Here is a 24110-nt window from a genome sequence, read left to right as displayed (position 1 = left end):
CTTTTCTACATAAGGTCACATTCACAGGTCCTGGGGTAAGGACTTGGACAGCTCTTTTTAGGAGGCGTCATTTAACACTGCACAGCCTGTATCCAAAAATAAGTTAGGAGATGACAGATACATTTCATCTCATTTATACATTACACAAAGTATACATGTATTGAAGTATCAAATTGCCTCATGTATAATTTTCATATTTTTGTGTATTAATTTTAAAAATACATTTAGCCCGGTAGGGGTGACACTCTCCTGCAGTTCTAGCTACTCCAGAGGCGACACAAAACGATTGCTGGAGTCCAGGAGATCTGGGCCTGACTGGGCAACATAGTAAGACCCCATCTCCGAAAACAAACAATAGATAAATAAAAATTAATTAGAGTTAATCAATCCTGGAGAAAAAATAAGTTAAAGTGACTCCAAAGCATGTTTCATTTCTTTCCAAAAGAGAAAGACAGTGGCTCGCAGGAGGTAGCTGTGCATGGATGAACTACTAGGTGATGATGTAGACCTGGTTCTGATGAACTTCTAGGACCCAGTCTGGTTTCTTGTCCCGCTTTGGCTTCTTGATGAGAGCATAAGTTCATGTGCTTCTGTTAAAGTCTTTGCTCCTGTCTGCCTCTGAGCCAATCAGACAAGGCCTGGCACCCAGTAGAATGATTGTCCAAAAAAACTGTTTGTATCTGATTTAAGGCTTGTTTCCTTGGGAACCTCAGACTCTCAGAGCCCATTGTCTTGAAAGCAGATGCCTTTCACTATGTGGCAGGAAGTACCTGACACCCAGCTAGGGTTAAAAGAAGGAAAACTGCTCAACTGGAGAACTGTGAGGAACAAGGGCCAAGGAAGACAAGTAGGACCAATGCCACCTCCTATGTCCCAGAGACACTGCTGGAGTTTCTGTTTCTCAGCATGGGTTGCTCAGAAAGGAAGACTCTGTCTTTCCTCCTTGTTTTTGTGACTGCATATCTACAAGAGGCTTCATCTTAGGAAGCCTGCCCAGACAGGCAAAGAAAACTGTTGTTTGAGAGACTCCATAGACTAGAAGAACAGGTAGGGGTACCATACTTGGGGTTGTTGATTTTTTAAGTATTGGCAACAGATGGAAAATGAAAATTACAGAAACAGGGCTGTGGAAACGAGTGTGCAGTTGGTGACACTTGATATCAGCTAACATTATTTTCACCTGTGGTTGGAAACCACGGAAGGATTTATTGGGCTCCACTCTGAAAGTCAATCAGCTGATGTGTGGATAGCAGGGCCTGGGAACTGGAAGGGTGCTCTGGAAGACCCAAAGAGCCCAGTAGGAGAAGTCTGGGTTGCTGATCGTGTAGCAGTAACACTGGGTATGGGAGCTGTGAGCTCACTAGCTCATCTCAAAGCAGACAGTCCCTGAGACTCCTCTGTGGAGTTTGTGTACAGTTTTCCAATTCTAAGCACTTCGTGCTCTGATCCCAATAAAGTGCTCATGCAGTTCATCCTGCTGGCTCCTCCGTTCACCAAGAGAACCCTAAGGGCTACAGCAGTGAAACAACTCACTATGACCATTCAGTGTGTGTGATGTGAGTGAGTTTTGGAACTCTGGTTGTGTGTCTGGAGCTCACATCCCATATGCAGCTGTGGTGTGATGGCAAAACGAGACCTGGTTGTGAAATGAAATTACAAAAACCTTTTGGGAAGAAACAAATGCCTGAGGAAGAGGTCAGTTCTGCTCCTCTCTCTCTCTCTGCCTTTCTCCAGGAAGTCTAATTAACCATGGGTCCCTCCTTTTGGATTGTCAATAACTGCACTAAGGGTCTGACCACTCTCTCCAGAAATGTAATAGATGCCTGTGAAAACAGCTGTTTCTTCTTAATGGTTCTGTGAACATGCTTTATGGTAGAGACCTCGCACAAGGCCTTCAACCTATAGATTAGGAATTTTTTTTAAAAGAGGAAAAAGCCCCAATGATAGGATGGGTCTAAGATGACATCAAATAACCTATAAATATTGTGAGAAACTATGGATCAGGGCTCAGAATTTGGAGTTTTTCTTTTCCTCTGAGCCTACTGGCATAAAATAAAGTTTGGAGTTCTCTTCTCTGAGTGCTGCTTGCTGCTTCTCAACTAGTCTGTTTCCTGCAACAGTGGGACCTGGGGTCAGGCACCCCTCTGTGCTCAGCACAATTGAGCTAGTTGTGGAAATCTGCCCACATCTTCTAGTGTCATGGCTAGGATCAAACTGGTCAATCAGTATGCAGTGCTGACCATAGGGCTAGCATGACTGGTCCTTCTGGAGTATGAGCAGGAAACACTTCCTTACAGTCTCCACCCTCATAATTGCTATGTCTTCTTTACCATTTCCAAGATTCTAAGAAGTGAAGTTAATACATCTGCAGGACATTGCCAACACCTAGGAGGTGTCCTACAACATCTCTGCCTGGTTTCAGAGCCTGGCAGGAGAGGCACAGGTTATGAGTCTGGTAGTCAACATGACACAGGCTGCTGTGCAGGGGTCCTGGCCTATATGAAGGCCTGACTGAGGAAGATGAAGCTTAGAAGCCAGAAGGTATATACACTGATGCAGGCCTTGAACCTTGCCCTTAGAAAAAGAGCAGGCAGTGGGCCTGAGAGAGGAAGGAGTAGAAGGCACAGATGCTATCTGGTGCTATCTGGGACTTGGCCCTGGACTTGTCAGCTTTGCAGGATGTGCTCTCCCACCTGACATATGAAATCAACAGCCAGGGCACCAGCCTGGCTGCTTCTGAGGACTGGGATAAAGAAAATACAGGATAAACCAGGAGCATCTTGTGACACCAGAAAATAATAAAATATCCACCCCCTACTTCTCCCAAAAGTAGTAAAATAAAGTTGGGAACATATCAAAAAGCAAAGAAACCAATCTAAAAGAACTCCAAATGGTCAAAACTGGAACAATTTGAACAACAAATAAATCATATTTTTACACTTCTGCACAAAATAAATATCTGAGTCGCTACGGTTAAAAATAAATGATTGAATAAATACATGAATAGAGAATGGACAAATCTCCTTTACAGATTCAAGTCATCAAATGATTTGAAACCCTTATAAGTTTCCAGATGTCATCTAGCTTGTTCTCTAGGAAGAGTGAATTAAATTTGTTGAAATTGGATTTTCAGAGGATCTTCTATTATCACTAATTAACGCTTCATTTTATTTTATTTCCTCAAAGGCCTCCAGGGAATTTGCTAGACTCTGTCAGTTTAACAAATGAATGCTGTATAATAAGAAACACTATCATGGAAGTGATGCTATCTGAAAAAGTTCTTTGAATTCGTCTCTATTTTGAAGTCCCAAATTTCAATAAAATATTGAAGGCCTAAATTTATCACCAAAAAAAAAGGCATTCAATTTTTGATAGGATGAGTAACTAACTGTGTTAGGTTCTAAATTGGGACAGATACAGATGAAATCTTTGCACTTCATAGCTGTGATTTAAAATTAAGAGCACAGGTACAGAAGCATATTGGTAGAAAGAATCCAAGTAAATTAGTAAAATATAATTGAACAGAATAAATACACATGAATGTGAACACGTAAACTATGATCATGATATTTCTTTGGACACTTTATATCGCAAAGTAAAATGCATTAGACTTGGCTACTAGTGTTTGGAACAGAAATTAAGTGGGCTATTGGAAATAAAGAAAATAAATGAATGATAAAACCAAAAGGGAGGTTTTGCATGGATCAGTGATGATAGCATACAATAAACAGAGGAGAATGATTGATTCAGCTCATGCATTTGAAAATTTTTATACATATGCTAATGAAATACATACATTCTATCATTTGAATACAGAATTCTATGTTTCCAAAAAGAAATTGTACTTTATTATAAAACCTAGCAAGAGGCCTGACCCCTGCACCGGGGACAGCGCCATCACTGGTTGGTTACAGTCGTGGAGTGAGCTGGCGGGTGAGTCAGGCTGCCTGCACTGCGGAGCTAGGCAGAGGCTTCTTTATAGGCTGGTGCAGGCATTTCAAATTATTCCTAAGGGCATGGCCATCATTATTGGAAGGGCAGCTCCCTTCCTGAGACACCTACAGGAGGCTAGAGGACCTTTGACAAGATCCAGGAGTCAAGAAGAGGAGGTGTTGAGAGACTAGGGACCAACTCAGAGCCACCAGGTGAGTCTCTCCCACTGGGCGGCTCCCCAGATGGGGTAGTAGTCCCAAAAGGCAGGGAACTTCGAGTAGAGTGGCCCAGTGAGACACCCCTGCTGAAGCCAAGAACCCAGTCAACCAGGAGCATTGCAGAAGAGGGCTGCACAGCGAGAGGCTTAGACACAGAGTGAGGATCCGAGGCCCAGGCAGTAGCTCCAGTCCCCAGAGAACGTAGCAGAGGAGGAGGGCTCAGAGAGGGAGTCCCTCACAGGGACAGGCTCTCCAGCCAGGCAGTACGTCAGGACCCGTGGAATATCACAGACGAGGGCTTCCCAGTCCAGGTGGTAGTTCTGGACCAAAGGGAACTGCTCAGAGGAGAACTGCCCAGTGAAACTTCCCCACTGGGTGAGTCTTCCCCGCTGGGCGAGGATTTCCCACCAGGGCAATAGAACCAGAGACACAGGCCCAGATCAAACGTGCCCCAGTCTGCAGTCTAGACCCCTTTGACTGACCATCAGTCAACAAGTGGAGGCACCTCTGGCCACTGACAGGGAATATACCCCACCTGAAGGCCACCACCCCTAGAGGGGCAATTTCCTACTGGAGCACCGCATCATCAAGTTCCTCCAAGACATCAGGCTACTGAAGGCTAAGAAGTGAGTTATTGGAAATCTACAGAGACAATATTAGTCAATAGAGGAAATCTGCAATATCCCAGAGTTTCACTAGTAGAGGAGTAGATACCTGAGAAATATGAGAAAACAAGGGAAGAAAATGTCCCAAACAAACCTAGATGATATAGCAATAAAATCCAATGACAGCATGGCAGAAGAAACATCAGAAAGGGAGTTCAGAATGTACATAATCAAAGTGATCAGGGAAGCAAAGGAGGAGATGAAAGAGCAAATGCAGGCATTGAATGATGAGATGAAAGAGCAAAGGCAGGCATGGAATGATGGCACCAATCGACAGTTAAAAGAGGAAATACAGAAAGCAAAAGATCATTTCCATAAAGAGTTAGAGATACTGAAAAAAAAAAAAAAAACCAGAATCTTTGAAATGAAGGAAACAATAAATCAAATTAAAAACTCCATAGAAAGCATAACTAATAGGATAGAACACCTGGAAGACAGAACCTCAGATATTGAAGACAAAATATATGATCTTGAAAACAAAGTTGACTAAACAGAAAAGATGGTAAGAAATCATGAAGAGAATCTACAAGAATTATAGGATATCATGAAAAGGCCAAATTTAAGAATTATTGGGTTTCAGGAAGGCTCAGAGAAATGAACCAAAGGAATGAACCATCTATTCAATGAAATAATATCTGAAAATTTCCAAAATCAGAAGAATGAAATGGAAAACCAGGCACAAGCGGCTTATAGGACTCCAAATACACAAAATTAAAACAGACCCACACCAAGGCACATTATAATGAAAATACCTAACGTACAAAATAAAGGCAGAATTTTAAAGGCTGAGAGAGAAAAGAATCAAATTACATTAAGGGGGAAACCAATACCAATATCAGCAGATTTTTCAATCAAGATCCTAAAAGCTAGAAGTGCCTGGAACAACATTTACAAAGCCCTGAAAGAAAACGGATGCCAACCAAAAATCTTGTACACAGCAAAATTTACCTTCAGATTTGATGACCAAATAAAATCCTTCCACTATAAACAAAAGCTAAAGGAATTTACAAAAAGAAAGCTGGCATTACAGAACATACTCAGCAAAATATTCATGAGGAAGAGATGAAAAACAACGATGTAAATCGGCAAAGGAAGGAACTACCCTAAAGAAACAGACAAATAAAGGAGAAACCAAGTTGTGTCAACAAACAAAAATGAGCCAAATGATCAGGAATACAAATCATATCACAATAATAACCCTGAATGTTAATGGCCTGAACTCATCAATCAAAAGACATAGACTAGCAGATTGGATTAAAAAGAAAAATCCAACAATATACTGCCTGCAAGAGACTCATCTCATAGAAAGAGATTCCCACAGACTAAAGGAGAAAAGATGGGAAAAAACATACCATGCACATGGACACAGCAAAAAAGCCAGAGTATCCATCCTCATATCAGATAATGTGGATTTCAAGCCAAAGTTAGTCAGAAGGGATAAAGAAGGACATTTCATCCTGCTTAAGGGAACCATAAATCAGCAAGACATAACAATCATAAATATCTATGCCCCAAACAGTGGCTCATCCATATACGTCAAACAAATCCTTCTCAATTCCAGAAATCAAATAGACCACAAAACAATAATACTAGGTGATTTTAACACACCTCTCTCATCACTGGACAGATCCTCTAAACAAAAATTGAACAAAGAAATCATAGATCTCAAAAACACAATCAATAATTTAGACTTAACAGACATTTATAGAATATAGCATCCAACAAAGAGCAGATACACTTTCTTCTCAGCAGAACATGGATCCTTCCCTAAAATAGACCATATTCTATGCCACAAAACTAAAGTTAGCAAGTACAAGAAGATAGAGATACTACCTTGTATTCTATCAGATCATAATGGATTGAAATTAGAAATAAATGACAGAGTAAAAACCAGAAACTACTCCAAAACCTGGAGATTAAATAATATGCTATTGTATGATGAATGGACAACAGAAAACATCAGGAAGGAAATTTAAAAATTCTTAGAGGTAAATGAGAACAAAGAAACATCATATCAAAATCTCTGGAACACTATGAAAGCAGTACTTAGAGGAAAATTTATTTCATGGAGCACATTCAATAAAACAAGAAAAAATCAACAAATTAATGACCTAACACTACAGCTCAAAGCCCTAGAAAAAGAAGAACAGACCAACACCAAAAGTAGTAGAAGACCGGAAATAGTTAAAATCAGAGCTGAAATCAACAAAATTGAAACAAAAGAAATAATTAAAAAAATTGACAAAATAAATAGTTGGTTTTTGAAAAAAAAATAAACAAAATTGATAAACCCTTAGCCACACTAACAAAGAGAAGACGAGAGAAAACCCAAATTACTAAAATTTGGAATGAACAAGGAAATATCACAACAGACACGAGTGAAATACAAAACATAATTAGAAAGTATTTTGAAACTCTATACTCCAAGAAAATAGAAAATCTTGAAGACATCAACAGGTTTCTAGAGACATATGAATTACCTAAACTGAACCAGGAGGACATACACAATTTAAATAGATCAATTTCAAGTAATGAAATAGAAGAGGTCATCAAAAGCCTACCAACAAAGAAAAGTCCAGGACCAGATGGTTTCTCAGGCGAGTTCTACGAAACCTTTAAGAAGAGCTCATTCCAATACTTCTCAAAGTATTCCATGAAATAGAAGAAGAGGGAACCCTCCAAAACTCATTCTATGAAGCCAATATCACCCTGATACCTAAACCAGACAGGGACACATCGAGGAAAGAAAATTTCAGACCAATATCCTTAATGAACATTGATGCAAAAATTCTCAACAAAATCTTAGCAAATCACATACAAAAACATATTAAAAGATAGTGCACCATGATCAAGTGGGTTTTAAAATGTAGGAATTCAAGGTTGGTTCAAAATTCAGAAATCAATAAATGTCATTCACCATATCAACAGACTTAAAGTCAAGAATCACATGATTATTTTGATAGATGCAGAAAAAGCATTTGATAAAATACAACATCCCTTCATGCTCAAAACACTAAAAAAAAATAGGGATAGTGGGAACATTCCTTAATTGTAAAGGCCATCTATGCTAAGCCCATGGCCAATATCATTCTAAATGGTGAAAAACTGAAAGCATTCCCCCTAAAAACTGGAACAAGGCAGGGTTGCCCTCTTTCACCACTTCTATTCAACATTGTCCTTGAAACTCTAGCCAGAGCAATTAGACAGACCAAGGATATTAAAGGGATATGAATAGGAAAACAAGAACTCAAACTATCCCTATTTGCTGATGACATGATTGTAGATTTAGAGGAACCAGGAAATTCCACTTTTAGAACTCATAAGTGAATTCAGTAAAGTAGCAGGACATAAGATCAATGCTCATAATTCCAATGCATTTTTATACATACGTGATGAATCTTCAGAAAGAAAAGTTAGGAAAACTACCCCATTCACAATAGCCTCAAAAAAAAAAAAATACTTGGGAATCAATCTCACAAAAGAGGTGAAAGAACTCTACAATGAAAACTACAGAACACTAAAGAAAGAAATTAAAGAAAACCTTAGAAGATGGAAAGATCTCTCATGTTCTTGGATAGGCAGAATTAATATTGTCAAAATGGCCATACTACCAAAAGTGCTATGCAGATTCAATGCAATTCCAATTAAAATCCCAATGACATACCTTACAGAAATAGAGCAAGCAATCCTAAAATTCATCTGGAAGATTAAGAAACCCAGAATAGCTAAAACAATCCTTAGCAGGAAGAGTGAAACAGGGTTTATTGCAAGACCAGAATTTGAAGTCTACTACAAAGCAATAGTAACAAAAATGGCATTGTATTGGCACCAAAATAGACAGGTATCAATGGTTCAGAATAGAGGACACAGACACAAACCCAAATAAATACAATTTTCTCATACTAGACAAAGGTGTCAAAAATATGCCATGGAGAAAAGATAGCCTCTTCAACAAATGGTGTTGGGAAAACTGGAAATCCATATGCAACAGAATGAAACTAAACCCCTATCTCTCGCCCTGCACAAAAATGAACTCAAAATGGATCAAGGACCTTGGAATCTGACCAGAGACCCTTCATCTTATAGAAGAAAAGTAGGTCCAAATCTTGAGCATGTCGGCTTAGGATCAGACTTCCTTAACAGGACTCCCATAGCACCAGAAATAAAAGCAAGAATCAATAACTGGGATAGATTCAAACTAAATAGCTTTCTCTCAACCAAGAAAACTATCAGCAATGTGAAGAGAGAGCCTACAGAGTGGGAAAAAAATCTTTGCCACTCATACTTCAGATAGAGCACTAATTTCCAGAATCTATAAAGAACTCAAAAAAATCTACACCAAGAATACAAATAACCCAATCGACAAATGGGCTAAGGAAATGAACAGACACTTCACAGAACATCTACAAGCAATCAACAGATATATGAAAAAATGTTCACCATCTTTAGTAATAAGAGAAATGCAAATCAAAACTACCCTAAGATTCCATCTCACCCCAATTAGAATGGTGATTATCAAGAATACAAGCAACAATAGTTGTTGGCAAGGATGCTGGTGGGGCTGCAAATTAGTGCAGCCACTCTGGAAAGCAGTGTGGAGATTCCTTTGAAAACTTGGAATGGAACCACCATTTGACCCAGCTATCCCATTCTTTGGCCTATACCCAAAGGACTTAAAATCAGCATACTACAGATATACAGCCACAACAATGTTCATAGCTGCTCAATTCACAATAGTCAGATTGTTGAACCAACCTAGATGCTCTTCAATTAATGAATGGATAAAAAAAAAACATGGTATATATATACAATGGAATATTACTCACCCATGAAGAATGATAAAATTATGGCATTTGCAGGCAAATGGATGAAATTGAAGAATATCATGCTAAGTGAGATAAGCCAATCTGAAAAAAACCAAAGGACAATTATCTCACTGATAAGCAGATGATGACACATAATGGGGGGTGGGAAGGGGGAAAGAATGGAGGAAGGAAGGACTCTATAGAGGGATAAGAGGGGTGGGAGGGGTGGGGGGGGAAGAAAATGAAGAACAGAATGAATCAAAAACTATTACCCTAGGTAAATGTATGATTACACAAATGGTATGCCTCTACTTCTTGTACAGAGAAACAAGACATATCCCATTTGTTTACAATAAAAATGAATAAAAAAACTTAGCAAATAAACAATAAGTTGTATTAGGTAGTAATCTAATTCTATCTCTAAAATTTGCTCATTAGTCCCCAGCCTTCACATTGTTTTTACATATTCACTTAATCACTAGACTACAGAAAGAAACAGACGTATTTTCCTACAGATACAATGACTTCCTTTCCACTGATTTTCATTATCATAAAAAATACATAAACAGATTTCTTTAGGATTTTCTCAGCAATGATTTCTCCCAGTATTCCATATTATCAATATACCACATTCTTTTAGGTCTAAACCTGGGTCAGAGCTTTCATGATTGCCTTATTTTAGTTTACATTAACTGGAATTATGAGACATTGATGGGAGAAAGAGATGGAGTGGTAGAGAAAGAGAAACCTCACCTATGGTTGTTTTAGTCAGTTATTTTCTGCTGCAACTAAAGGACCTGATAAGAATAATTTTAAGGAGGAAAATCTTATTTGGGTGTTCACACTTTCAGAGGTCTCAGTTCATAGTTGACCAACTCCATTCCTCAGGACTCAAGGTGAAGTAGAACATCATGGTAGAAGAGTATGGTGGAGGAAGGTGGCTCAGGACATGGCCAGGATGGAGAGAGAGAGAGAGAGAGAGAGAGAGAGAGAGAGAGAGAGAGAGAGCGAGAGAGCGAGCGAGCGCTAAGCTCAGCACACAAAATATATACCCAAAGGCAGGCCCCCAGGGACCCACCTCCTCCAGTCACATCCTACCAGCCTTTAGTTACTACTCAGATAACCCATATCAGGGGATTAATGCACTGATTGATTAGGTTAAGATTCTCATAACCCAATCGTTTCACCTCTAAATTCTTATGCATTGGGAGACTCCTGATATCTAAACCATAACAATGGTCTTTGATTGCAACATAATTGCAACATAATAATGCAACACAATTGCAACATAATAATGACGACAACAACAAGAGCAATAATAATAAGAATAAAACACCTGAAGTACTGAGTCTTGATGTATTAACTTCCAGAGAATTCCATAACACATTATTACAAATTATTATAAATGGCATTGCTTTATAAACAGAAATTTATTCTCTTACCATCCTGCAATCAAGAAATCCAAAATCAAGATATCATCACTACATCCTCTTTGTAGTTATAGGGAAGCATTTGTTCTTTGTCTTTTTCAGCTTCTGGTGGTTGTGGCCTTCCTTAGTTTGTGACCAAATGTCTCTCCTCCATGCTCACGTTGTCTTCTGTGTGCCTGGTTCTTTTCTGTTTCTTGTAAGAGCACTTGATATCAAATTAATAGCCTATGTGGATGATCCAAGATGATTTCATGTCAAAATTCTTAATGATACCTTCAAAGATCCTTGAAATATTTCCCATTCATTGATTCCAGGGATTTTTGAACTAAACATATCTTTGTGGAGAGGGCACCGTCCAACCCAATGGAGTCTGCCTTCTGACTCTCAAAAAGTTCTATCTGTCCCACATGCAAAATACATTCCTTTCATCCCAACATACCCAAACGTCTCAACCCACTAGACCAACTATAAATCCAAAGTTATGAGTTATGAGTTATTAGTTTAGTTTATTAGTTAAAAAGTTCCAAATCTCATCCCCTAAATCATCTAAAAGGGTCATGGGTGAAACTCAGAGTATGACTCATTGTAGTTTAGAATGTCTGTCCGTGGACCTGTGAAACTAAAATGCATGTTATCTGCTCTCCAGATTAACTGATGGAATAGGTAGGCTTAGGATAACAGTTACAGACATTCCCATTTCAAAAGTAAGAAAGAGAAAAAAAAAGTAAGAAAGAGGAGCAATAAAGAAGTCACTGGTTCAAGCAAGTTGGAAATTCATCAGGACTAATTTCAAGAAATTCCAAGGACTGAGAAAAATCCTCTATTGTTCACTATTGCATCCCTTGGGCCCTGTTGCTTATGTGGGCCATGTCTACACTCATATGTTTGACTTTTCCTGCCTCTGTGTCTGTGTGTATAAATCAGTCTTCCTTTTCCTTAAACAGTAGTACACGTTTGCTTCCAAGTAACTCTATAAGCCTAATACTTGCTTGTGTAATTTTGGAAATGCAGTAGCCTTCTCTCATTTCATCTTGCCTTCATCCCTTGTAATCCAAGATAGCAGTGGTTATACAGATATGTTCCAAAATGTTCAAGGATTCTTATCTATATTGTGGAGTTCTACACAACAAGATAAGAAGGACCCAAACATGTCTTTCTTGGATAACCCCATCTCTATTTCCAGCTTCCACTTAGATGTAGAATGAATCTATTAGTCATAGCCTTAGCGTTTTCACCAGAGAACATTTGCTTAACAGTGAATTTCCTAATTTTAGCATCTTTTATTCTCTGAATGGGCCAAAAACGTTCTAAATCATCAAATTTGAGTTCTTTTTGCTTAATAGTACCTTTCCCAAATTATTACTTAACTCTAACATTTTATTATAAGTAACCTTCACCTTCAACATTCTGCTTGAAAATTTCAGCTAAATATAAACTTCTTTGATTGAAGTCCTGCTTTACGAGGACTATAAAACACAATTCATATAAATTTTCTACCACTACATAACAATGATCACCTTTCCTTAGTTTCTAAAAATGTGTCCCTCATTTTCCTCTGAGTTCTCTTTAGTAGCTCCCTTCATGCTCATATTTCTACCAACATTTTTTTCATAACAGCATGTTTTCTCTCAGATGATAGAAGATTTCTCTACCATGTTCCTCATCTTTTCCTAATCTCTCACCAGAATTGCCTTTAACATCATATTTCTATCAAGTCTCTTCCAGATGTTTTCTAGACATTTTCTATTATGCTTCTCAATATTCTCCCATCCTCTACCCATTATTTAATTCCAAAGTCATTACCAAAGTTTTAGGTGTTTTTATAGTAAAACCCAATTTTCTTAGTTTCCTAAGGTGACCATAAAAATTAAAAAGAAAAAAAAATGAGACTAGAAAAAAACTAACAATAGTTATATATAAAATCAAGGTATCAGCAGGAGTGCATTCTCTGAGGCTCTAAGAGAGAATTCATTCTTTGTCTTTTGAAGTTCCGGTAGTTTCTATTTTCCATGGCTAATAATCATATCTCTCTTTAAATCAACTTCTCTGTGTGTTTGTGCCTTCTCATCATTATTTCATAAAACACTTTTCTTTGACTTTAGGATATATTTGAATAATCCTAGATAATCTCATCCTAACAGTCTTAACTGAATTAGATCTACAAATACCCTTTATCCAAATAAGGTTATATTTACAGGTTTCAGAGATCTCAACATGAACATTTATTTTGGGGAGACACCATTTGACTCACCACACCAGAAAACAACAATAGGGGAAAATTGAGTGGATTATGAAGGATAAATGAAGTCCTGAGAGAGAAAGAGAGGGAGGCAATGAGAGAGAGTGAGAGAGAGAATGGAAACATTGATTAAGAGCTGGCATTGTCTGTGCCTAAGAATGAGAATATTAAAATTTTGTCCTTCTGTGAAAGCTTCTACTTCAGTTTTTGTTTGTTTACATTTTGAGGAAGTTGAACATATAAACAACTTAACACACTGAATATTATGAATGATCAACTGACCAGTCTTGTCTCCAAACAGATTGTGTTCACTTGTGTTCCAGATCACTGTCTTCCGAGATGAGGTAAAGCTCCAAATCCAGTGTTTTCAATTCCTGGTTACATATTCCAATTACCTTGGGAGCTTTTAAAAAAATACTTCTTTCTGGGCTTCATCCCAGACCTATTAAATTAGAATTTCTGGGGACTGGGCCAAGAACTTTGTATTTTTGAAAGCTTTTCAGGTGATTCTAATGTGCAGTCAGAAATGAAAACCTGTTCTAAAAATCTTCATTTTCTAGAAAATCGAGCACTCAAAATGGTAACTCTTTAAAGCAATTTAATAAAAGTGCTTGAACAAGATTTTTGTGGAAATGAGTCACCTTACATAAACACATATAGGAAATCACTAAATGGAATCACGAATTAGAACTGATGTATTCTTCTAATCCCTTCACAGTTTAGGAACTCTAAATATATTTGCATCTGTCAAGGTTGGAGTCTTCTTAAAACAAAAGAAAAGCTTATTTAAATTGACTTATTTAAAAAGTCAATTTGTGCCAGGTACAGAGGCATATGTCTGTAATCCCAGCAATTTAGGAGACTGAGGCAGGAGGATTGCAAGTTCCAAGCTGGCCTCAATAACTTAGCAAGGCTCTAAGCAACTTAGCAAGACCCTATCTCTAAACATAAAATAAAAAGGACTAGGGGTGTGGTACAGTGGTTAACCCCCTGTGTTCAATCCCTGGTACAAAAAAAAAAAGTCAATTTCTGAAGAAGTATAATGCAGCAGTTAAGAGGGTCTAGGTTGGAGCTAGATAGCTTGACTTCAATTACTGGCTGACCATTTACTACCTAAGTCACCCTGGGTGAATTAACATGCTTCATTTCCTCTACTATAAAATTGGAATAAAAATCCAACCTGCCACTATGCTATTGCTGCAAGTATTAGTGAAACTAATACAAATAAAATGCTTAAAAAAGTTTAAGAAATATAAGTAAATGTATGTTTTCTAAGCATGTTAAGCACAATGGACTAAGGAAGAGCAGGGCACCAAGGAAGAGTCAAGTTAATGTTCAACTTAAAAGCTTCATAGATTCTAAAACTTCTATAAACTCTTCCATATGAAATAATCATTTTTATACCAAAGAGTGAACCTCAGAATTACTTCTTTGAATTTAAAACCCTAAATGGCTAAATGGTTTCAGAATTTTTAAATAGATCAAATTATACTTAAAACAATCATTTAATAGAAATGATTAAATGTTCCAGTAGAGATCAGAGTGAGCTATAAAATTACAATAAAATCAAAATAGTAGCAGACATTGTAAATATCTCTAACTTTACTTTTTTCCACAAATAATTTGTTCTGTTTGAGCTGTTGTAACCTTAAAAAAATCATTCAATATATTTATGAATCATGAAGGATGCACTTAGTGATCTACAGGCTGTGCTTAACCTCTCTGAGCATACATTTTCTAATATGTATATAGGAATGATGACAGGTTTTTATTTCATAGGCATGTGTGAGGCTTAAATGAAACAATCTTTGTACATCAGCTAACACAGAATAAATGACAGAATTCATTATCTCATTAAGTCCTTATAGTAACACTATGAGTTTAATTTTTAATTCTTATTACACAAAATGAGGACACTAAACTCAGAAATGTTAAGTGACTTCTTGAAGTGCAGCCAGCTAATAATTGATAAAGGTCTTTGAACACTAAGACCAGTTTTGATTGTTTCTAAACGGTACCTTCTTTGTCTTTTGCTCTTTCCAGTATGAATATTTTTGGCAATTGATAATGAGAGAGGGGATATATGAAAAGATTAATCCAATAATATTTTTCTGTTCCTGGTCTTGAGCAATGTAGTACTGCTAGAGAAATATCATAGAACAAGGATGATTCAGTAATATATGCTCATGTGTATGTGCTTGTAAGATTGTATATTTGTATATATTATATATGATTGCATGTAAGTATATGTATATTTATACATCTAAATTCTCAACATAAATATTCTTTTACTTACATTCTTCTCAGTGACTGAAAACCTTAATAGTCTCTGTGAATCATGTACCCTCAGTCTTCTTTCTCAGGAAAGGTCCTCATGATGCTAAGTAATGACTGATAATGAAAATCACAATGTAGAGAATGCCTATTTAATGCAATACCATATGGTTTATTTCAATTATTTTATTTAATTTCTTCAAATAACCCTACTAGATTGGCATTATCCTCATGTCTGAGGAAACTGAGGTGCAATTAAATGAAATAATTTGCCTAGGGTCAACAATTAATAAACTTTACATGTCATTTTCAACTTGAAAGAGAAATAGGAGCCGCCAATATGAGGGCCATTTACTTTTTTAGACCTCCATCTCTAAAGTACATATCATTCTATGTCCTTTCCCCCTGCCTCAGAGCAGAGATATTTCAATAAGGACCCTGAAGAGATGGTGCTGGAATATGAAATAAGAATAATGTAAGAGCCCAGTGAACCCATATTTGAATCTTTAAGATGTACTTCATGGTCCCTCTATTCCAATACCAGGATCACTGTAAATGCTCACAAATATGGACTAAGTGACAAAGAATCTGCTGTTCTGTAAGGACAAGAGACGGATCAAGTGAGAGCAGTCAAACCATAATATTAAAGTGTCTAAGTAGTAGAAAGAACATCATTTAAATAGAAGATTCCTCATTTAACAGGTAGATTTTCTAAAATAATCTGCAAAGGTGGTGTGAGAGGCATCTATTGATTCTGAGGCCCTCCTCTATTCCTCTTTCTTCCTTTAGCAGTAATCTTCTATTGTAGATCTTGCTCTGATATATTTGGGTACTTATTAATTAAGATGCCCTGCTTGACCTGTCCATGAGACAGATATACAAGCCATACTAAGCCAAGTAAACTAATACCTAAAACATGTGATCCTCCCCGTATATTCCAAACCAGGTCCCAATGGATAATTTTCTTCCAAAAAAACCAAAAAAATCACCTCTTATGCTAGAATCACTATCATCTTACATGGTACTTCTGTGAATTACACAATAGTAGTCATTCTTCAAGACACTTTACTTCTGTATACCATGAAATTGTTGTCATAGATAATCTTTGATGGGTATATTATGAATGGAACATCTCCTTAGTTGTGGTGCCAGTGTGCTCAGTTGTATGTAGTTTACCTCTCCTGAAAGCTTCTCTGAGCAGACTGACATGGTGAAAATGCTCCCAGCTCCCTCTGAGCTCCAGTTCTGTAATCCTTCAATTCTGTGAAAGCACATAAACACTGACTAATGTTCTGCCTCCCTTTTTAGCTAGCACTTTGGTAAGCAGGGTGTTATTTGTTGCTTTGAATAAATAAAAAGAGGTAGAAAAAGAAATGTCTAAGCATTTTAAATGAGGGTCTTTATTTGATCTCCTAGGAATCGGATGCTTTATAATCAACATGCCCACAACAAAAGAAAGCAGTTGAATGGTTAAAGAATATTTTCGTTATTTAACCACAAGTCTCTGTGCATATACTTGCATTAATAGACTTATAAAAGATTTTAGAGGGCAGTTGCCATTGTTTGATCAAGTTGTAATTACCACAGACTATGTGCTCAATGATAATTACTACTTTTTGGTAACACTCTCTGGTGAAACTGTAATTGGATTAAACCAGAAAAGCAAGGTCATTAATCACAGGCTTTCTGACGTCATTGCACTTTACTGCTTTAGTTTCACTTATACTTTACTGCAGCACAATTATACCTCTTGAATCGTCTCTCTCTTCAGAAGGTAAGGGTTTCTTAAACTTGGTTTTGAGTTATTCAGCAAAGAGTTTGCAAATGCAAAGAGTTTGCAAAGTTGTAGAGCAGATTTAGTGTATACGTAACATTCATTCACCTGTTTTCTCTGGTCCTTTTCTCCTTTTCTGTGATCCCTTATTATCTCTTATGTTGTTAACAAAGATGAGAATCTCATAAAATAATTCAAAATAAGGTCCCTGTGGTTTCTATTGAAAGACACCTGGGTTATTCCAAGTTCTTTTATTATTAAAAATAAAGTTGGTATGAATATTGCGTAAAGGTATTTATGTGATTAATTTTTCTGGCATAAATGCCCAAGAGTGCAATTACTGGTTCATATGGCAGTTACATGTTTAATTTTTTTAAGAAAATGCCAATCTGTTTTCCAGAGGGATTGTATCTTTTATATTTCCATCAGCAACATATGAGAGATGCAAGTTCTCTGCATTTCTTGCATCTGTTGCTTTCAAAATTTTTGATTCAGCCATTTTGATCAATGTGCAGTGATATCTCATTGTGGTTTTTACTTTCATTTCCCTACTGATTAATATGTGCTATTCGCCATTTGAATATCGTGTTTGCTAATATGTCTCTTCACTTCTTTTCCCCATTTTCTAAATGGACAGGTTTTTGTTTGTTTGCTTGTTCGTTTGTTTTATAGTTGGGAATTCTTTAGATAGTCTAACACATATCATTTGTCAGATACATGGTTGCAATGCTTTCTCCCAGACTGTATGTTTCCTTTTTAGCCTTTTAATATGATTTTTCACATAACAGTAGATTTTAGTTTAATGAATTTCAACTTATCAGTATTTTTAATGAGTTATGATTCTGATGTCAAGTCTACAAATTCTGGCCTTAAATCTCAAAGATTCCCTCATATTTCTTTTCTAAATCTTTATAATTTTACATTTAGCATTGGAGTCTGTGGTCCATTTTGAGTTAAATTTTGTTTAAGGAATGAGAGTGAGATTGTGCTTCACTTTTTTAAACCGTTGTTCTAGCATCATTTAAATTTTTTTTTATTTGTAGATGGACAGCATGCTTTTATTTTATTTATTTTTTATGAGGTACTAAGAATTGAATCCAGTACCTCATACATGCAAGTAAAAAACTCTGTCCCTAAGCTGCAACCCCAGCTCTGGCATGATTTTTTAAAAGATTATCTTTGTTGCATTGCACTGTATTTGTACCTTTTCTAAAACTCAGTTGACCATTCTTATATGAACTACTTCTGGTGCCTTCTTCTGTTACACTGATTTATTCATCTATTCCTCCATTAATATCATACACTCCTCTTTGCTAGAGCTATATAATTAGTCTTGAAATGCCTAACAGAAAGATAACAGGAAAATCAGTAAATGGATTGAAAGCCACTTTATTATTATTTTTTGAAAAATTTTAGTTGGATGCAGTGGCACACACCTGTAATTCCAGTGGCTCGGGAATCTGAGGCAGGAGGATTGCAAGTTCAAAGCCAACCTCAGCAAAAGTGAGGCACTAAGCAACTCAGTGAGACCCTGTCTCTAAAAATACAAAATAGATTTGGGAACTTGGCTCAGTGGTTAAGTTCCCCTGAGTTCAATCCTTAATACTAACCCCCCCAAAAAAAACAACAAATTATCTTGCTGTGATTTTGGTAGGAATCATCTTCAACCTATATCTCAATTTGGGGAGAATACGTTGTGTCAAGTCTTCCAATCAATGATCACAGTGTATGTCTCCATTTATGTAAATCTCCTTTGATTTCTTTCACAATTTTTTAGATTTTATTATACAAATCTTGTACAAGTTTTGTCAGATTTAAAACTAAGAATTTCTCTTTCTTTATTTGAATGGCTTTAAATAGAATTGTATTTTTAATTTCTATGTACACTTTGATTGATATTATATAGAATCAAAACTTATTTTTTATATTAAACTTTTGTGTTTGTGTGTGTGTGCGTTGCTGGAAAATGAACCGGGCCCACATACATGTTAGGTTTGTGCTCTCCTACTGAATTACACCCCCATTCCTGTATATTAAATTCATATTCTGAGATCTGTATAAATTCACTTATAATTTTTTCTTTTTGTAGTTGTTTTTTTGGGTTTGTTTGTTTTTGGAGATTCCCTGGAATTTTCTAAGCAATCATGTCACCTGTACAAAAACGTTATTTAATTTCTTCCTTTCCAATCTGTAAGTCATTTATTTCCTTTTTTTGCTTTATTGTACTGGCTAGAACTCCATGCACTATGTTGAAGAGAATGACAAGAGTGAGTATTCTTGGCGTTTCCTAATCTCAGTAGAAAAGTGTACAGTCTTTCATTGCAGCAAGAAACATGTTAGCCATTGAGTTTTTGTAGTCTTTTATCTAGTAAAATAAGTTCTTCACTTTTCCTACTTTGCTGAGAATTTTTATCATGAATGAATGCTGATTTTTTTCCAAAATGCTTTCTCTGCATTAATTAAGATGATTCTGGAATTTTTATTAATTATCCTGTTTTATGGTGGATGATTTTGATTAATTTTCAAATATCAGATCAGACTTTTATCACTGAAATAAACTCCATTAGATCATGGTATTAATTATTTTTATTTATTTTTAAATTTTACATACTAATATTTTATCAAGTTTTTTTCATCTATATTTAGGAGGGATATTGGACTGTTATATTCTTTTTCATTCTTTATCTTGTCTTGTTATCAAATTAATTAATGTAGAATTCATGTTAATTCATTTTTAAATGCTTAGTAAAATTCTATAGTAAAACCATCTTTGATAGGAGATTTAGTTTTTGTGACTCTTTGAAACTACAAATTCAATTTTCTTACTCTATGGTTATTCAAATTATCTGTTCATATTGGGTCAATTGTAGCATTTTGTGCTTTTTTGAGAAATATCCATTTTATCTAATTTGCTAAATTTAAGTGTTCATAATATTTATTTTTTATTATTTTGATGTTTACAGTGTCTGTGGTGATATCTCACGTTTCATAGCCTATGCTAGTGATTTAGATCTTCCCATTTTTCTTGATTAATTTTGCTAGGATTTTGCCAATTTTATGACCTTTGCAAAGAATGAATTCATCATTTCATATCTTTTCATGACTGTTTCAATGTTTTCGGTTCCAGCAATTTATGCTCTTACCTTTATTTTTCCTTCCTTCTGCTTGATTTGGATTTACTTTGCCATTTTGTTCTAGGTTCTTGAGGTGGGAGCACATATTATTGATTTGAAAAATCTCTCTCTTTTGTAAGAGATCCATTTAATGCTTTAAATCTCCTTCTCAGCACTACTCCAGTTGTATATCACAAAATTTGATATAATGTGTTTTTCTTTTGAATCAGCTCTGTGTATCACTATTATTGTTTCATTTTCTGGACTTTCTCTTTCACACATGATTGGTAGTTTCTGAGTGTTTGGGAGACTTTCCTACTATTTTTTGTTACTGATTTTTAGTTTGCTTCTATTCTGGTCAGATATCCATTATTTAAATTTGTTGAAGTTTTTAATGTCTCAGGATATCTATACCAAGACACATCTGGTATGTGGGTACTACAAAACCTTGAATATTGCTGTTGATTGGAGTGTTCTATAAACATCTATTTGATCCTGTTGTTTAATGATGCTTTTGAATTTTTCCATATCTTTGCTGAATTCCAGTCTAATTGGTTCATCAATTGTTGAGAGAGGCTTTGTTGCAGCCACTACTGGGGATTTTTCTTTTTCTTTTTCAGCTCTATCATTTTTTGACTTGTACAATTGTAGGTTTATTGTTTAGTTAATACACACTGATGATTACTGTCTTTTGGGTCTATTGATCCTTTTATCACTATGTAATGTTCCATTCTATCTCTGGTAATTTTCCTTGCTCTGAAGTCTGCTGTATCTGATATCAATAAAGCCATTCTTGCATTCTTTGGGTTAATATTTGCATGGTATATCTTTTTCTATCCTTTAAATCTTTACTTGCCTGTATCATTATATATGAAGTGAGTTTACTGTAAAAATCAGCTAATGGTGCTCTTTTAAAATCTTCTCTGTTAATGTCTTCTAATTGGTGTATTTAGGTCATTTACACTGAATAGAATTATTGATATATTGTGGCTACCTTGTTTATTCTTTTCCATTTTGTTCTCCATGCCTTCAGGTAGGTTGTAGGAGCATTTTATTATTATTTTTAAAAGCACGAAATTATTTATTTATTTTTTATATGGTACTGAGGATCAAATCCAGTATTTCACATGTGCCAGGCAAGCTCTCTACTGCTGAGTCACAACTCCAGGCCTGTAGGAGCATTTTAGATTACATTTTGAGTTTGTGCTTTTTAGTATATCTTTTTGTATGGTTTACTTAGGCTGCTCAAAATATATTATATAGTCATAACTTGTCACAATCTCATTCTTTTATACATTTAAAACTTTTATCTGTATAGAAGCCTTACCTCCCTTTATGTTCTATTGCCCTCTCCTATTTGTAATATAATTATATTAAATATTTCATCTCTATGCATTTGGAGCCACATCTGACAGTGGTATAATGTTTGCTTCAATCATGAAATAATTCGTAAAATTCAAGAGAAGAGTCCTTCCTGGTGGTATGAAGTTTTATATTGTTTTATTTTTTTTTTCTGATGAGAGCATTTTCCTCACTTCTCTCTTTCATTTAAGAATATCTTTTCATTATTTAGGGTTATTTCTATTGGTTATAGAGTTTGATGTTGAAGTTCTTTTCTTTCACCTTTTGAATTATACTCTGCCATTTCCACCAGTTACCATGGTTTCTGATTAATAATTTCCAATTGAAACTTTTGAAAATTATGAGAGTCTGGGTCTTACTTACTCGGTTGGTATATACCTGATTTCCTGTTATACTCCTCTGGAGGGGACAAGGAGCTTCTAGAGCTTCTACCTTATTTCTATTCAATGAGTGTGAGACTCTAAATTCCCAACTCAATATCTATTGACATCCATGAGACCAAGGTTCCTCATTGGTGAAAGTTTTGGGTCTCTAGTAGGCTTCCACCAATAGCTTAGCTGGGAGGTAAGAGTTCCTGGTGCCTTCCCTGAAACTTCATCTTTTAATATCTTTATTTTTATTTGATTTCTGAAGAATATATTCACTGAACCTAGAATTCTGACTTGACAGTCTTTTTCTTTCAGGAATTAAAAAAATGTGTGCCTCTTCCTTTGACCTCCAGGATTTTAGATAAGTGATCAACTTTTATTCAAATTATTTCTTCTCTATTGGTAAAGTATTTTTTCTCTCTCACTGCCTTAAACATTTTTTTTACTTAAGTTTTCAAAAAATTGTCTATAAAGGTCTTGGCATGAATTCTATGCCTTTAGCCTGTTTGTGTTTCACACAGATTCTTAAATATGTAAAGTTGTGGTTTTTGTCACTTAGGGAAGTATTCAGTCATTATTTCTTCAAGTACTATTACAGTCTCACTCTCCTCTACTCTTTTCTGGAACTCCAACAACAAGATTGTTAGACCTTTATTATAGTCCCACAAATCCCCAAGGTAGCTTTAATTTTTTTCTCAGGCAATTTTCTCTCCATTTTCACACTGGGTAACTTCTATTTCTTCTGTCTTCAAGGTTTATTATTATCGTTTCCTCTGTCTTCTCTATTCTTTTGTTGAGTGCACCCACTCAGTTTTTTATTTTGGCAATGTCCTTTTTAGTTCTAAAATTTCCACTTCATCCCTCTTTATTTGCTGTATTTCATTAACGAGACTTTCTATTTTTCAACTTATTTCAAGTGTGTTCATAATTGCTTATCAAAACATTTTCTTATAGTTACTTTAAAATATCTGTCTGATAAATCTAGCATTTTTGTCATTACATTGCTGATACTTATTATCTCTTTCATTCAGTATGATATCTTCCTGGTTATTATTATGACAATGAGTGATTTGCTATTGAAATTTGGACATTTTGGTTAGTAAGGTAAGATACTGTGAATCTTATTTAAACCTGTTTTTGCTGATTTTCTGACACTTTTGTGATAATTGATAGTAGAAGTGGCAATACTACCTCACAATTGTCAGACCAGAGTGGCAATTCATGTTCCCCCACTCAGTCTCTGTTGAAGAGGAAGAATGTTTGCTGCTGCTGAGTGGGGATAAAGTTCCTTGGTCTCCAGTGAAACCATAATAGGGGATGTCTTTATTATTTCTTGAAACAAAAGCCCCAACTTCCTCAGCTTTCTCTTATCCCAATAGGGTCTTATGATATCTCACTACAGCTCTGCAAGGTTGAAAATCTAGACTCCTCTCTCAGTCCTTGTTGCTGTGGTTGGGAGCAAAGTCACAGTTTTTCTGTGTTGTTTGCCTGGAACATTTATTCTCTTACAGTTTTATGTCTTTGTAGGGAGCCCTTTTTCTGATTCTTTGAATAAAGAAGGTAGGTTCGTTTTGGTCAATGTCCACTGTCATTTCTTGTTTTCCAGCTTGTCTGAAATACACAAGTTAATAAAAAACCAAGGGAGCCAGGTGCAGTGGCTGCTCACCTGTAATCCCAGCAGCTCCAGAGGCTGAGGCAGGAGGATCACAAGTTTAAAGCCAGGTCTGAGCAACAGTGAGGCTCTAAGCCACTCAGTGAGACCCTGTCTCTAAATAAAATACAAAACAGGGCTGCGGATGTGACCCAGTGGTTGAGTGTCCCTGAGTAGTTCAATCCCCAGTACTGAAAAAAAACAAAACAAACAACAACAACAACAAAAAAACAAAAACAAAAAACTAAGGAACTCACTGCCAGGTCATTTATTATGAA

At 36.0% G+C, this 24110-nt stretch overlaps 1 protein-coding gene across 1 annotated transcript in view; it reads left to right on the top strand.

Annotated features, from left to right (window-relative positions):
- LOC124971549 (uncharacterized) overlaps nucleotides 1–24110 on the top strand; it is a 74943-nt gene that overhangs the window by 42401 nt on the left and 8432 nt on the right. Inside the window, exons 2-3 of the mRNA XM_047535265.1 lie at nucleotides 3863–3933; nucleotides 17279–17338. Of these exons, the coding sequence (XP_047391221.1) occupies nucleotides 3863–3933; nucleotides 17279–17338 (131 nt within the window). The remainder of the gene's footprint in view (nucleotides 1–3862; nucleotides 3934–17278; nucleotides 17339–24110) is intronic.

The sequence above is a fragment of the Sciurus carolinensis genome, chromosome X (assembly GCF_902686445.1).
Source record: "Sciurus carolinensis chromosome X, mSciCar1.2, whole genome shotgun sequence".
Taxonomy (NCBI): Eukaryota; Metazoa; Chordata; class Mammalia; order Rodentia; family Sciuridae; genus Sciurus; species Sciurus carolinensis.
Note: the sequence above shows the minus strand (reverse complement) of the source record. Positions and strands in the feature narration are given on the sequence as shown.